Source organism: Amphiprion ocellaris, chromosome 19 (genome assembly GCF_022539595.1).
Source record: "Amphiprion ocellaris isolate individual 3 ecotype Okinawa chromosome 19, ASM2253959v1, whole genome shotgun sequence".
Taxonomy (NCBI): domain Eukaryota; kingdom Metazoa; phylum Chordata; class Actinopteri; family Pomacentridae; genus Amphiprion; species Amphiprion ocellaris.
In genome coordinates, this window is record NC_072784.1 from 16,343,507 (window position 1) to 16,360,357 (window position 16,851).

A 16,851-nucleotide genomic window follows, 5' to 3' on the forward strand; every position below is an offset into this window, starting at 1 on the left:
TATAAATTAGTTTATAAATAGACCTTGTTGACGCATTTTCATGAGGTTAAATATGCATCATTAATATTGCTTTTTCAAAATCCCAATGAGACGTCACCTCTTCATCCTTTCCATTCTTATTATTTTACTGATAGTGAAACACTGCAGGGGGATTCAGTTCTCTACATCTCAAACAGAAACATCACAAAGTCTTTTTAAAATTCATTCCGTGTAGGTAAAACACATCCCCGTCCAGCGAGACATTTGGTCGAACCTTGAGGTCGCAGCGACACGAGGCTGACATCATTTAACTGTGCATTATGAGCACTATTGATTAGTGCTGTGGACTGTGACTAATCTACTGAGTGGAAGAGAGAAAGATTAGTTCCTGCAGAGCGTTTCATCCACAGAGCAGAACTGTAGGCGAGAACGATTACAACAAGACCTCTGTTAATAAAATGTCAAACACAACACGTCTCAGGTTGGATTTCCTTCTTCTGCTGTGCTTTGCTGTTTGGTTTGTTCACTTAAAGCTAATAAAAAAAAACCTGCAAAACTCAATAGTTCTTAAATTATAGTAATAATAACCATGCTTCGACACAGTTTGTAGGATGTTTCATTTAGAAATGAAATGTTACATCACCAAGTGTCACCTCCAGACTGCTGCACAATAATGCAAACATTGCAAACACGATGCCATCACCAGTTAAAGAGAAGCCAAGCTTCGACCTACAGCAACGTCTGGTCTTGTCACCACTGCAACTAGAAATGAACCTGGGCAAGAAGCTGAAGGTCCGACCCTGAACAACACCAACACAGCCTCTCCAGACATCATCATTGTTTCCACCAAGCAACTAATCCTGCTTCCTGGGAGGAACGTATGGAGGAGATGCATGCATCACCAGGAAGGCCTTGAGATCCACGGCTTAAGCTGCAGAGAAAACCACCAAGTGACTTCAGGATCAAGAAAGATGCAAACTAAGGTCTGGTCAACCCTGGGTGGGTCGCCTGGTGGATGCTGAATGAGCCAAAACACTAAATTCCCCAGATCTCAATCCAGTGGAGCATCTATGGGATGTGCTGGACAAACAAGTCTGAGCCATGGAGGTCCCACCTCACAACTTACAGGACTTTTAGGACCTGCTGCTAACATGTTGGTGCCAGATACCACAGCACACCTTCAGGGGTCTAGTGGAGTCCATGCCTCGACGGATCAGGGCTGTTCTGGCAGCAGAAGGGGGACCAACACAGTATTAGGCAGGTAGCCATAATGTTATGTCTGATCAGTGTATGTATGGTATAACATAAGAGTGGTGGCATTAAGTTTCTGCAAAAAACTGGTGTATTTCCAAAAATGTTTAACTATTCCCGAACCAGATTAAGTTAATAGAAAACCATTCAAGATAGCTCAGCTGGCTGAGCGGGAGACCCACAAACAGGGGCTACAGTTCCTGACACAGCAGTCATGGGTTTGAATCCAGCTCATGGCCATTTACTGCATGTCATTCCTCCTCTCTTCTATCAATGTATCCTGTCTCTCTCCAGTTTCCTATATAATAAATGCAAAATGGCCAAAAAAAAAGAAAATTATTCAAGTATGGTCGTTATTTTGGCATTACTACTGACAGATGTCTTTTTAAAACCCTAATTAAATTTTTTTTCTGCAGCTGGATTGGAAAACATTTTTTTCTCCCCAAACAAACTTTCTTACATGTAACATTTCTATTTCCCGACATCCAACAGACAGTGTGACCTCTGACCTGCTTGTGTGGATTTCCGCCGGGCCTTCTTTATGTCCTCCTCCGTCTTGTTGCTGAGTTTTATCTCCAGCTGCTGGGTCTTCACCTCCAGATCCTTCTGCCTGTCTGCCAGGGCTTTACGGGCCTGAGACACACACACAGTGCACAAACAATGAGTCATTCATTATAATCCGCAGATTTACTGTACCTACATCTATTACAAGAGTCATTACAGCCTTTTCATGTTGACTACTGACATCCGCACTGCGATCCTGGTCTCATCCTTTAATCTCGTCTTAATCCACATCATTGAGTCTTTCCTCTTATTCTGTACTGAGGCATCTCTCCAAGGTCGTGGTGGGACAGTGTTTGAAAGGTAAACATGCCGTATGGTAACAGCGATGTGTGAGTCAGGACAGTCTCTTTTAAAACAGACTACAACACAAAGAAATCATCTGACATGTGGTTTGGTTTTGGCTGCAAATCATTTTCATAAATTTCAGTGTTCAGACACTAAAAAAACTTTAGATTGTTGTTTGTTGCTGTGAATGTACTGTCTCAAATATACTGTATAATAGGACATCTGGCTAACTAGCTCTTCCACAACTAAGATTTTGCATATTAACAGTTCAATTTACTACATGTATTTGTAGATTATGTTTAAAAAAACAGTTCAGAACTACTGAGTGGAAGCTGGTGTTGGATGTTATTGTAGAGTTCATGCTAGAGTTTGTGCTCTCTAGCCACTCGACACAAGGTTACCTGAGATACTGTAAATTTTGCCAAACGTACAACATGTAATAATAGATTAACTATAAATGGCAAAGCAAATATTTTTTCATTTCTGTGTTTTGTACGTACGCTGACATTTTGCCTATGACCAGCTATTACAGTTTTAGCTTCATTATAGTAGAATGATAAATGTAACAGCAGGGCTTTATTTATGGGCCCTTTCACAACGTTTTTGTTTAAATATGAGTGTGGAGAAAATGTATAAAAGCCAGCAGGGGAAGGAGTTTAAATCCAACCCACAAAGTGCAATTTCCAGTTGGCAAAGCTGACAATTGCTGGCTAGAAATGAAAAACTTATATGCAAATTTATATGTAATAGAAGCAAGTATATAGTGTTTTACTTTTTATGCACAGTTTATCATATTCATAAGAAAGTGTTAATAGAAAAAGCATAAATCCATCAAAGCTGCCAAAATATTAACGGGTAACTGGCAGAACTGATGCATCAACAAATTGCAAGAAAAAGAAACAGATTGACTCTGTGTTTGTCCTCAGTGGAAACTCAGCATTCACATATTGCTGCCACCCACCACAACCTGCCACAAAAAGTGAAAAACAAAAATGATATGCGAAGACTGAGGCATCATCCATTCATGAAGTGCTTGAGCAGGTGGGAAGCAGCAACAAAACACTGAGGACTCTGAGTGTGGGAGTTACTGGAGCTGTTAGCGTTATGTCATCATCTGATGTAAACAAGCAGTCCTGTGCATTATGTTTTGTTGGCTTCTCCTCTGCTGCAGTTTCAGACTCAGTACCTTCTCCACGCTGGCGTAGCGGCTCGCCAGCTGCTTCCTGAGGTCGGCGATGTGATGGTCGTACTTCTTCAGGTCCTTCTTGAAGTTGTCGCCTCTGAATGTCAGCAGTGGTTTCTCTACCTCCGAGTGGAGCTGTGAAAACGAATCACACAACTGTTGGTAACATACAGGAGGCTGTGAAAAAAAATACTCTAATAAAATCCATGATGTTTGGCTTTTTATTTAAGGTTAAAGTACCACATATGCAACAGCTGTGAAATAAAACAACCAAATACAGTGTTACTAATATCTTGTTCACCAGATTTAATATACAGGCAGAAGGACATATAGCCCTTCTAAGTAATGCAGTCAATTGCACCATCACGCACTAAAACCTGAAAAATAAACACAAAAACCACACTCCTGATATTAACTGATAATACAGAAGCTTTGTAAAAGTACAATTTACAACCATGCAGTTGTACTGGATTGCACATGATTGCAAAATAAAATGCCTGGTGTGTGTATACAGTTATATAAAAGTAAAGGAAAGAATGCCATTGATGGCTGTCATTCAAGCAAATTTATATTATTTCTCAATTGTGAAGCACTGTAGGTCAATGCCTATTGTTTAAATGTGCTATATGAACAACTTGACTGCACTACAGTATGTTGGAGTATCTGTTTATGATGTGTGTATATTAACTGTAGACACACAATTTCACAGTTTGCAGTTAGTAGCAACATTTAAGGCTGAAAAATGAAGGCAATAAAAAGTGTCACAAACTGCAGTTCCTGAAATGGCCACCTGAGGCTGGATCCAATAAGAGTCAATTTCCATAGACGCCTATGTTAAAGTGTCCAACTTTACAGTAGAAATAACCGTGTTTACAGCCTGATACAAAAATGACTTTGGTCTCTACTGCTAAATTCCCCATTCATGACAACTACATGACAACTTAAATCAGCCGCTCCATGAGTTCGACACTATCATATATTTTTTAGCATTTGACAGAATATATATGGGTATTTCAATCTCAGTACTTCAGCTAAGGTAACACGTCCCTTGTAACTTAATTTAAATATTCATTTTCGACTAGTTTGTTATGCAAAACTCCTACACTGCAGCTCCTAGACGTACTGCAGACATATACTGCATCAGTGTGTATATACTGTCATGCAAAAATGCTAAGCCAGCCGGGCACCTTTACACACTGTTTTCAGTGTTAAAATGTCACTCTGTATGTTTCTTCTAACACAAGATTTATGGATTTTTGTTGTGCATTAATCTAAACAAATATTCCTGGATGATATATTGTTATTAAACTTTCACAAATATCCAAATACTGATACCAGAGTCTGGCTCAAAAATTCATTAAGCCTTGTGCTGGATAGTTTAGATACTGTTCATAAACTCAGCGCATTCATTTATTGTTTCTTATTGTTTCCTTGTTATAATTTATTAGTTGCGGGCCAGTGCCTGTCTCTAAAATCAATACATCTGTCGACACAGTGGATTTTCCTTGGAGGTTTATTACTGTAAGGTCACAGAAAAGAGCAGCTAAATGGGTCTTGCTACTAATAAAGTGTTTCCTGCTCTGCAAAGTTCGATCTATCGCCATAAAAGGGAGACACTTGCACTTTTATTCTCAGTTTTTCTTCCTCTCAGCAAACACTAGCTCGATAATAAGAAAAGGGTTCTTTTAATGACACTTCAATAAGCTACGTGGAGCCTGTCAGCACTGTTGGCTCTCCATGCAGAATGCTAATCTTGTGCAAATGCCAAAGCTAGAAGCTAAAGCTGAAATAGCTTAGAGAGGAAAACAGCTGGGGCCTCTGCAGACTTGATAAGACTTCTCATCCCCCTGTCTGACCATGCATCACCTCCACCCACAGTAAGCAGGCGTGGAGGCCTGGTGCGGCAGGGAAGAGCCTGCATGGCCCAGGGTGGAGGCTCGTCAGAACACGTAGCTAATTAATTAGACAACAGAGGGCTATGAGGAGCTCCGAGGCTGCCTGTGCTTTATTTAAGGCCCCCTCTGAAGCCAGTGTGCGCTTTCTGCATCGCCGGTAATCTCACTCGCGGACGGGTCATTTTCTACGGTCAGCACAGAAAAAGTTGACGTAAACAAGATCTGTCACCTCAGGATGTGGTCGGATCAAGTATCTGTTACTCCAGCTGACTGAAAACACTCAGCACTCGACCTGAAGCTGCAGAAAACTGCAAAACAAACTCATCAACACTGGGATGAAAGGAGCTCACTTAAAAAATACCCCTAAAATTTCTTCAATTTGATAATTTTTCCTGTCGATTAATGAATAAGTTAATCCTCTGAACCCACAGTGGCTTTGAAAGTCATGCTTTCTCTCAAAAAAATCAACAAAATAACAGCACTTGTTAGAGCCAGAAACTTTGAAAACAAAAAGAATCATCTCATGTTCCACTTTCTAATAGTTCTTCACCTACTTCAATCACCTACTTTGCTTAAAATCGTGATATCTCATCACAATCCCTTTATTCTACATCTCATTTTGAAATTTTCCATAAATTAAGTGTTTGCTATACCCAGAATCCTTAAAAAAAAAAAAAAACAAAAAACTGCATCTTTAAGCACAATCGTAAGGCCATGACTGATGCTGTCATGACGAGTCACACACCAAAAACTCCGGGACACAGAGCAGACAGGAGACAAGTATGGAAAGAAAGTAAAAATGTAAGTTGTAAAATGCGTATAGTATGTAGAATGACCTTTTTTTTTTTTTTTTTTTAATTTGACAAGGGTTAAAAAAATAATTCAGAATTCAGAGAACTAGTTAATGGTTTTCCACAATAAAAGCCCTGAGAAGATATTACCTTGTTGGAGAACTTGAGGTGAACTTCAGCCTCATCGTGGAGACTCTTCTTCAGCTGAGTCCAGGCTTCTCCGAGAGTCCTGACAAAACATCGATGTGAAATAAATTAAACTCCTATATTTTGGTAGTCAGAGAGCTAATCTTTTGCTGCCAGAAATGAGTGGCTACTTTTACTTTGATGTAGCAAAGTTGCTTCAGCTAGAATAAAATTTGAAGCATTACTGGGTCGATCTAACTTAAGTCCTATATAAATATGTATCATAATGTTAACATTTTAAAGGCAATGATTGCAGCAACCACTTCAAAAATACTGAAAGTGTATGTTTATTTCAATATTCCTTGCATTTGTTTGAATGGCCACTTTTTATTCAGAAATTCTTACATTTATTTAAAAAAAATAAAACAAAAATAAAGAAAGAAAATAAAGAAAATAAACTCAAAAATAAGCCCAGACTGTTCAAAGAATCAACTTTTGTAGTTTAAATCTTGAAAAACTGTTAATGTATCCATTAAAAAAACCACGATCCTAGTTTTCACCTGTACAATCCTCTGTTCTTATCTATTTCTTCACTTTTAACTTGCCTAATGCATGTTGATTTGACAGAGGTCTGCTTTGCTTGCTGATCCAGCAGTTTGTGTTCCTGCAGTACTGCGTTGTGAAGCTGCAGAATAGTGTGCGTTTATGAGACCTTGTGCTGCAGTAATAACACTAGCCTTCAACTCAGGGAGGGGAAAAAAAGCTTATGGCCACACTCATCCTCAGGATCTCTGCCACAAGCTCAAAAAAGGCCATTAAAGAGGAGGAAAAGAAAGGATAGATGGTGTAAGATAGTTGCATGACTTCACAAAGGAAACTGTATAGATGTAGAAAAGTGTGGGGAGAGGAGGATGTAGTTCAAACGAATCACAAACCAGGAGTTGGTTTAAATTTGATTTTGTTAAAGAGCCCATATTATGCACATTTGGTGATCTATAATTTTATTTTACAGGTTACTAAAGTATGTTGACATGGTTTAACGATCAAAAACACGTTATTTGTTCCATTTTAGCTCTTGTTTCTTTAAGGTAGGGGACCTGAATCACCATGAGGCAGGCGTTATGCAAATGTCTTACATGGTGATGTAGATAAGTTACAAAAGAAACCCCTAAACTTTAAATGTGACATTTCAGGTAGATAAGGAGCAGGAAAAGAAAATAACTCTCTTTGGCATAGACTTTGCACGTTTGTACAGATATTACATGCACAAAAAAGCAGCTATAAAACACACCAAAGAAAAGGAAAATCTTCAAATTGCATAATATGGGATCCAATGTTTAGAGGGGTTTATGTGTGCATAAAGTTACTAAAATAAAATGCTGACAGGATATTACAATTTCACATTTTCAGATTATAAAAAAGATTTTATATTAATTTTTAATTTTACAGGGTTAACAGGAATGTTCGCTTTTCCAATGGACTAACACAAGCCACACTTTATGCCAACCATGTTTTTTAGGATTTAACAGCCCATTGCAAGAAATCATTTTAGATCAACACTACTTAAAGTCTTGAATGCTTATTTCATAATAAAAAAAAGTTTATCAAGTCATGCCTAAGTCAGAACATTTTGGAACTTCTCTGTCCTTTCTTTACCTTAAACCTCCTCAGGGTAACTGCTTTAAACTGTCCCACACGCTAAAGCGTTGGGCATTTTCTTTGCATTTTATATTTATTTTCGTTACCAAATTCATTTTCCTTCACCAAGTTTTCATCCTGCTCTCTGTCTTGCTTTCTTGCTTTTTTGCATATATTTTGGTTTGTTTCTTATACAGTAACATGTACTGTGCTCTGTCAACTTCAGTTTTTAGAAAATGTGCCACAGAAATAAACTTGATTTGAGTTTGCCGTCACCTGAGTCCTCATGTCAATTTCTAGACTCGAGTTTGCATCTGCCTTGGTTTCATTTTTTTATGGCTAAAATTAACTGCAATTGTGGGATTTCCAGATCTGGAACACAAACCAAAGTCCAGAGTTCCTCGAGCCAAACCTTTTTCCTTTGTCTAGAGATTTTGAGATCTGTTCAAAGGCTTTTGTGTTATTTTTTCTGACAGACAAACATGATGACAGCCTTTGAAAGCAGCATCCAACACAAAGCAGAAATAAGGGAATCAGTCTATTTAAAAAAAAAAAAAAAAAAAAGGCCTATCTTTGGAAGCAGCTCTGGTAATTACTGACACTGTCTCCTCGCTGATTCATCTCACAGCTTCTGTTTGCTGCACTCACCCTTCCTCCTGAGCTGCCAGGGGGCTCAGAGACAGCTTGGAGAGGTTCTTGGCGTATTCCTCCTCAATCTTTATCCTAAAACACCAAGACATGAAACCGTCAGCTGCCTGGCTCAAGGGAGGACAGAAGCTGTGTTACTCAGGTGGAAAAAATGTACTTTTCTAACACACAACTTTCACTACGATTTGCTGCAATGGCTAAAAATCCAAACGACACGTGGAGCTCTTACCCATTTACATCAATAACCCCGCTGTGCTCCAGCTGTATTTTACACAGCGGCTGTTTCCCGCTCTGAAAACGAGGTGTGCTCACATTTCCCCTCAGGGACGTTCAACCAGAGGAAGCCTTATTTGTGCCCTTTGTGACATTCACTTCTTTCGTCGGCTTCACATTTACCATCCACACCTGAGTAAATCTGTCACCTTGAAGAAGGTCACGAAGCCCATTCTTTGACTTAATGTTGGGATTCTCGCGGGCACCGAGCAACCCGGCGGCAGAAAAGGTCAGCGCTGAATGAAAATCTTGTTGCCTCTCGAGTCAAACGAGTGAGAATACTATGTGCAGAATCTTCATTAACTTCCCACGACTCTGAGCAGGAGGCAAAAAGAGCTTTTGTTGGAAAAGGTAGAGCTAATTATAAAGACAGGCGTGAGATCGGATGTAGAAGTTATTCGTGGGGCTTTTGGCATCCCCATCTGATTCTGAAGTTGCTTTGCTGGGATCTATAGGTTGTTAATTGCAGGGTTCAAGCAAATCTGAGGCCATTGGACTCTATGCCATATAGGGGTTTTTCATTGCAGTTCGTTTGAAGACATTTTAAATACACCATCTAGAGTTTGATGGCTTTAATTAATAACACTGTGGGATCTCAGTCTTAATATATATTATATGCAGGAAAACGTTTAAGGTTTTAATGCTTAATATGTAAATTACTCAGTGAAAATTGCACCATGAGTAACACTATAGAGTATTAACTCTAATATCTTAACTTGTTAAGGTATTTTGTAATGCCGATCATAATGCTTTCAACTGTTTTATTGTGACTTTGACTTTATTCTATTTTACTGAGCTCGGCTCCGCTTTGTTGTGCATGAATTACATAAACAGTCATAATACTGGATTTATATATATTTTCCAAATTGCCTGGCCATGAAATAAAGCAGAACAAACAAGGAGGAAAGCTATATATGTTTGGTGTTCAGAGCTGTTTTTGGGCTCATTATCCAGCTGCAGGATGAATCTTTTGTAGATGTAAACCAGCGGGTGGAGAAAGTTTTGAAAGAATGAACTTTTCCCCTGTTCGTGTCCAAGCCCCCCTCAGACTTGAATATTCCTTTGTTTAACTGTGGGTTTGATCCATGGTTGTATCATTCTCCCTCCATCCTCCCTTCTGTTGCTGTCGCTAATGTCTAACAGGAATTCAGTATTTAGGACTTTTCTCCATCATCCTCTGTGAAATGATGCTCTGTCTCAGCCCATCCAACTGTGTGTCCTTGTTTTGCCTCCTGAGAAGTGGTTGAGAAACAATAATCGTCCTATGACACTCCACCAAACAGAGAACTTTTGGTGATTGGAGTCTTTACTTATTTTCAGTCTCGAAGCGGAAAAAGCTTTATGTATCCATCTTCTTTGCTCACTTTGTGCTTTTCATCCAGATTTGTGTTTCGGAGCTCCATCCTGAGAAACTTTCAGTCCAGTCATGATTTGATGCTAAGATTTGATGCTCCTCTTTGTTCAGAATAACGATCCGAACCACGGTAAGCAAGGTTTTGCCTGAGACTTGAACACAGATATACTCTTTGCTTTTTACAGTGCTTAAACCTTCTGATTATTTCCACATTTTTAAGAAACTACAATGCACACTTTAGTTTTTTTTTTTGATTTAGATTTTAAGTAAATATGTTTTCTTTTCTCACCCAAAATAAAGAAAGTTCTGAAAGAGTTTCTGCAGGTCCAACACAAAGACAAAATAACACAGATTTGGAAATACAGATAAGAATTAATTGAGATAACAACTCTAATCTATACACAGATTAAGTGCATTAATTGATTTTTCTCGCAAGGATAAACAATGCAAGCGTGTTGAATTCAAAAGCAGATTATACCAAACTGCTGTCGCTCATTTTTAGTTATAAAGTTTCAAGCATTCAATAACTAAATTCATTTTAAGGATACAATGAATCTGGTTAACATTTAGTTAAAAAAAATTCATCTACACATCTACTATTTGATTTGTTGTTGGTGACAACAAAAGCAGAAAACAACTGGCTGCAGTCTCCTATTTTTTAAGGTCTATAAAAACCTATAAAAACCAACTGAGTCTCCGAACAAAGAGTCTGTGTGTGACAAGTTGTGAGAGAGATCAGGTTGTTCCTGCAGCAGGACGCTGTTTGTATCTTCATGGTACCAAAGGAACGTGTCACTAATGGGGCTCATTGATCTGTTTTTAGCAACAACGGAGCTCAATGGCAGAAAGGAAGAAGATAAATCAGGCTTTGTTAGTAGGACAGGATATACTGACAGTAAGAGAAATATAGAATATCACCAGCCTTTTCCTTAAAGAGTCACAAACTAGTTCCTATTTTGAAAAGACATGATTTTCTGACTCATGCACTCTGTATAAAGTATTTGTTAACAGTTTATAACTGTAATCTTGAACAATTAATTATTACTTTACAGATCTTTGCTTCCCTTTTGTTGATTTACAGATAAGCGGTAAAAATCACAGAAAAAATTGTTACATACATGCCAAAAAAAACACCAAACATGACATTCCCATCAAAAATCCGCAATTTTACAAATTTTAATTTGTTCTTTTACAATGTTTGACTGTTTTTTTTACTGTATTTAATTAACCAGAAATATAGTTATTTTACAGATATTTGTCTGTATTTGAAATATTTTGTTAAACTACACATAATATCTAGTAAAATTTACAGGAAAAAGTATGATTTTACATGTTTACTGTTATATAGGTTTATTATAATTGTAAATAATATCCACATCAAAAATCTGTATTTTTAAAAAAAAATATTTATTTTTCTTTTACAATGATTGACTGTAAATTTACACCATTTTTAAATGTATTTAAATGTGACAAAATAAAATTATTTTCTAGATATACACACGAGCCAAAACTTTTGCACCATTGCTGCCAGGTTTTCACTGTTTTTTCAAGGATTTTTTTCACAGTGCATTTAAAATGTTTCTGCTATCAGAGCAGCTCTGTGTCTGAATTAATTAAACCCTCAGATAGCAAGCTGCGTTTACCTCTCATGGATAAACTCAGACATCTCTTTCTGCATCTGTTTGCCCTTCAGCTGCTTCTGCAGGAGAACCTCGAAGCCGGGCAGCGACGTGGTGCCCTGAGGGTCTTTCTTGTCGGTCTGAGGAGGAGGAGAACGCCATCAGTCACACGGTAGAACAGACAGAACATCCAGTAACACCTCCTAGTTGTTTACATCTGAGTGCATGTAGGGATTTGTGAGCGTGAGTCACTGGCTGTATGCATGAATGCGTGACTCACACTTGCATGTCAAGGAGGGCATGCGTTGGTGTGTGTGCGTCAATCACTCATGGCTGGATGTGTATGTTTCTGAGCACATGAATGTCAGACAGAGTTGGGCGACGTGCGGCACTCTGCCTCGGCGGTGACAGCAAACGTGGGGCAGAAGTGCCAGATTTGTGTCGCACATCGGGTTGGAGCAGCAGGTCGGTGGACGAACACGACAAAACATCACAACATGACATGACGGGAAGCAAACAGGGAGCCAAACAGGAGCAGAGGAGGAAGAAACGGGGATCAGATTTCAGTCAATTACACAGACTGAAGGGCTTTTCAATACAAATCAGATTCAGACTGCAAATGTATGGGAATTACAGGAGCCACTGGGGAGACGTAAAAACAGGAGGATCATCGTGTTTGCTGAGAAGCTGTTCGATCAGCTGCAATCCTCAGACTCCAACATAAAAACCAACAATAGCATCTGTGCTCGATCAGTATATTGACCGTTTTCTGTCTGTTCCATGTAAGCGTTTTGATTAGCAAACATTTGCTCTGAAGGTAAACAAAAGCGATTGAAGGGACTCGTCTGGAACTGGAAAATCATTGGTTCATTATTTGAAAGTTACTTTATTGTTTAGGTCATAAAAATGATTAAGTGACATTTATATTACATTTGCAACAAAACATTTTAAGTTTTGTTCATGATCTAACACTATTTTAGAGTTACAATAATAGATCAAAAAATTATCTCATCAAAACAAAATTGATCTACAACTATTATGACTCAGTTTCCAGGAAAAACACCAAAACATCTGAATTTTTCAGGTTTTCAAATATTGTTTTTCACTTGTTTTCTTGGTTTTTCTTTGTTTTCAGTTGATATTTGGGGGGGGTTTCGACTGTTGCTCAGATAAAAATGGACATTTAATGAAGCTGTACGATGCTGACATGGCCATTTTCACAGTTTTTCGCCTTTTAAAAAACTAAAAAAAATGCATGAATGTTGATAAAACTGATAATGGCTGTTTTTTGTCATAGAATCTTAAACATGGATTCTTCAGATCTATCTTTTCTTTATAAGAACAGTAACATTTGTGTTGGTTTTATTATTTTTATTTATAGATGCATTTCAGACATGCCACAATATTGGCAAAAATAAATCACACAAAATAAAAAGAAGCTCAAAACATGAAAATAACGTCTGAAAATATGTACGATGAATTTAACTCATTAACTACAACCCGCTACATGTCTCACATCTTACTGTTTCCTATTTGCATGAAACCTTATCCTTATACACCCCTTAAGTAACCCCAAGGACACCTTCACTGTTTCACATTATCATTTTCTACTTGGCCTATTTTTGGAAATTTTCTTAAATTGTTTTACAGCTGTGCTCATTTTGAGATCCAGAGTTTTCCATACATTTAGCCCACAAATTGATAAACATCAACTCTTCATGTTTCATGTCAGGACATGTCAACCCTAAACAGCTGGAACACACGTTTTTGTTGTCAGGACTCCACATAAAGGACTGCTGTGGGTGTGATTTAGAGAAACTCACCCAGAAGTAATCGCAGTAGCTCCATTCGTCTGGTTTGAGGAGCTGCTGCTCCGGACCTTCTCCAGGCAGAGGGAAAGTCACACAGTTGATCTGAAGCAGGAATGAGAAGGAACACAAAGTAATTATAACTAAAATTGAGCTGCTAACAAAGCTGTGAGCCAAACTCTGTGTTCTAAAAACAAGTTCTGCAAGGTTCTGGTAATGTTTTCAGCCAGAAAGTCTGTTTTTAGTTCAGCGAATGTTCTTCATAAAGGTAGAATTCTCTCTTTCCTGAACGTTGCATTGAGAATGTACTTCCTTTGTTACCATGCAACACCATGTAACACTGTGGAAATGTTCTACAGAGTGTTACCTAAACCACATCCCCAAAACATCCTCAGAATGCTGCAAGCAAAATGTTCTACCTTAGTTTTCAAATCATATTACTGGACAGTTATATTTTTAGAAAAATCTGTTACTTTTAGGCCTCGATAACATCTTGAAATTATTTTTTACAATTTTTTAAATATTGGTTTAGAGAGTTCTTCATATATTTTCATGGAACATAATCTGTGGCCTTGACAACATCCTCAAAACATCCAGCTTAAACATTATGTCTAAATGTTTAAGCTTATAACAGCACTATTTCACATGATAAATATCTTTAAATGATTCTTCGGACATTAAATTAAGTGTGTAGTGTAATGGAAACTTTCCCTGTTTGCTGTGAAGGAACAGAATGTTAAAGTGAGTGAGGTTAAAGGTCTCAGCTTCATCTGGATCATGCCGACAAGAGGGAAAAAGGTCAGACATGAGTAAACATGTGAATGCAGAAGGTGACCCAGGAGGCTTCAGGGCAAAGAGAGAGAGAACACTCTCCGACAGAAAATAAAGAGAAACCTTTTCCTCTACATCCCTCAAACTGAACAAATGAACTTCACACACTTGAGAATATGTGAACACACCCAGCACTAAGCCTGAATACAGACTCCACGGTCCACAGCGTCTTCAATTACTCTTGGGGCTACAATTATGTAATGTTCACCATCTGCGAGCCCTCCCTCCTGGCACTGCCAGCGACCCTCTGTGCCATGTCAACCGCTGCTGCAAACTGCGCGGGCATCCAGACAGGATGCTTCATCCGCAAACACACAAAAACACACTGACTCACAGTGTTTACGGCTTGAGTTCACCACTGTACTGCTGTCACACAGACAGAAGAAAAACATGCAACATCTACCAGCTGGCTCAACTCCACTGCTTCTTTCTATCCACGCGCACATTTCAAACAAAGTCCGGGCAGAGAGCATCTAAAGCATTTAAACAACACAATGAGGGTGTCCTGCTTTACCATCCCAGCTGGTGAGTAATGCTTCAGGGGAAAGATACGATGCTGATGAGCCGAACTGTCTATGGGCAGGATGTGTGGACAGTTTGGTGTACAGCCAATACAGGTGAACGATGCAAAGCCACATCAGTTTAATAAACAAGTAAAGGTTATTCTGCATATATAACACCTTTGAAAACAACAGTTTCACATTAAATACATGAAACAAGGAAGAAAACAGATATAAGCCTGAAAAAGCTTTTTGGGGTGCCATTTATTCTCTTTAATCCAGTGGCTGGTTTAAATTTTATGTTATCTATATTCTAAAAAAAAAAAAAAAAAAAAAAAAATTATCTCATTTATCAGAGCCAGTAACTGTAAAGCTTTTTCAGCTCTCTGATGAATTTTGAACTACTCATGTGCAATGTATGGTTCCACTGTAAAAATGAACCAAATTTAAGCTTAAAATTGTGATTTTTATCAAATCAATTTATTCTACGAGAGTCTTGTAAATAATTACCACATATAAAAAGTTTATACAAGATTCTGTAAAAAACAAAAATTCTGTGCTTCTCAGTGCAAATGTAAAGACATTTGTGACTTAGCAGTGACCAACAATAGCATCACAAAAATTCTGCGATTTTTCAGATAAGCTTGCATGCACTGTTTACACAAAGGAAATAGGATGCAAGTATGGAAAGAAATGAGAAAACACAAGTAATAAACAATGTAAAGTATGTGGAATTATCTTTTTTTCTACAATTGGTGAAATTTGTCACTAAGAAAATATGTTACATATACATTTTTTTGGTCAATTTTTGTAAAATAAATAATCAAAGAAAATCACTATCACGGCACTATAACTTTGTGACACCACACAAATTACATTTTTACTTCTAAATAATAAAATAAGTTAACACAGCTAATGTTTTAGCCAACAGTTGCCTGTCAACATTCAGCAGATATGGAGCAACATTGTTTATTTTTGCCCAGAAAATCACTGTTCAATATTTGTCCTCCCTTAGCTCCATTTTCAGTCTCTACCAACTAGTGAAGGAAACTTCTGGCGCATTAAAGCCGAAATGCTGCAATATGGTCATGAGCTAGCCTCCAATTCAAGCCTAACTTGAGCTGTAAAGTTTTATAAAATACTGTAAAGTTGAAAGTAGCTACAGCTTCAGTTGATAATTCTTAATTCTATAAGTCTAACAGTTGTCCTCTTTCAGCTCTGTTTTTGGTCTCCTCCTGTTCCTAAGGGATCCATATAGCCAGTAGCTGCTATATGTTACACTAAGGTAACAAATTAGTCAGAACTCACTTACTGGTTGGGTTTACAACAATTCATGTTGTTATACACTTGTTTAAGGTAGGCCACCAAAATTACTTGGCTAGACTTGGGAATAATGTCATGGTTGGGGTTAAAATACAACTCTTCCTTTCTGACATGTTTGGTGCATCTCCACCACATCTAATATATGATTAGTTGGCTGACAAGGAGCAGCAGAGAAGCAATAAATTCCATGGCCAAGATATGTTTATGTTGATGTTTTTGTGATACATTATAAGAAAATATAATCTGGCAGATAATACATTTCCTTCAAAACGTATTTGTGAAAGCAGTTTAGTTGTAAAAAAATGTAGTTTTGTGGAGTTTTTGTGGTTTGACCGGGAGACTAGAGGGCCAAAAAGCAGTGTAATAGACATATTCTGCAATTCCAGCAGCCCTTTTCTTCCTGCACTGACATCTTTGCTTCATTCTAAAAAATATGTGCACAGCATCTTCGTCTGGAGGACGAGTTTCTCTCCGACGAGTGCATCTTTACATAAAATTCTTACCTTGTGCAGCTTTAAACATCACCAGTGAAAGTTCCAGTGAACACTCTCGACCGCTGACCTCTTCATTCTCTGCTCTCCCACCGCAACACTTCATCTGCACAGCTTCCAATAAACAACTTCAAAAACAGATGACTAATACTCTTTTACTCTGTTATATAAACGCTAAAATCTAGAGGAAATACTAATATGGCTAATTGCCAGCGATAGCAAACAGATACAACATGAAACAACGTGCATAAACAGCAGAGACACATTAACTCTCAGTAACACATTGCAATCT

The 16,851-nt window shown here is 38.0% G+C and overlaps 1 protein-coding gene across 3 annotated transcripts in view; it reads right to left on the reverse strand.

Annotated features, from left to right (window-relative positions):
- Window positions 1-16,851, reverse strand: part of gas7a (growth arrest-specific 7a) — a 42,200-nt gene that overhangs the window by 6,641 nt on the left and 18,708 nt on the right. For all 3 annotated transcript variants that reach the window (XM_023279656.3, XM_023279658.3, XM_035952576.2), the window contains 6 exons: window positions 13,430-13,519; window positions 11,631-11,746; window positions 8,361-8,435; window positions 6,099-6,177; window positions 3,266-3,397; window positions 1,740-1,863 (listed from right to left, as the gene is read on the reverse strand). In XM_023279656.3, the coding sequence (XP_023135424.2) occupies window positions 1,740-1,863; window positions 3,266-3,397; window positions 6,099-6,177; window positions 8,361-8,435; window positions 11,631-11,746; window positions 13,430-13,519 (616 nt within the window). The remainder of the gene's footprint in view (window positions 1-1,739; window positions 1,864-3,265; window positions 3,398-6,098; window positions 6,178-8,360; window positions 8,436-11,630; window positions 11,747-13,429; window positions 13,520-16,851) is intronic.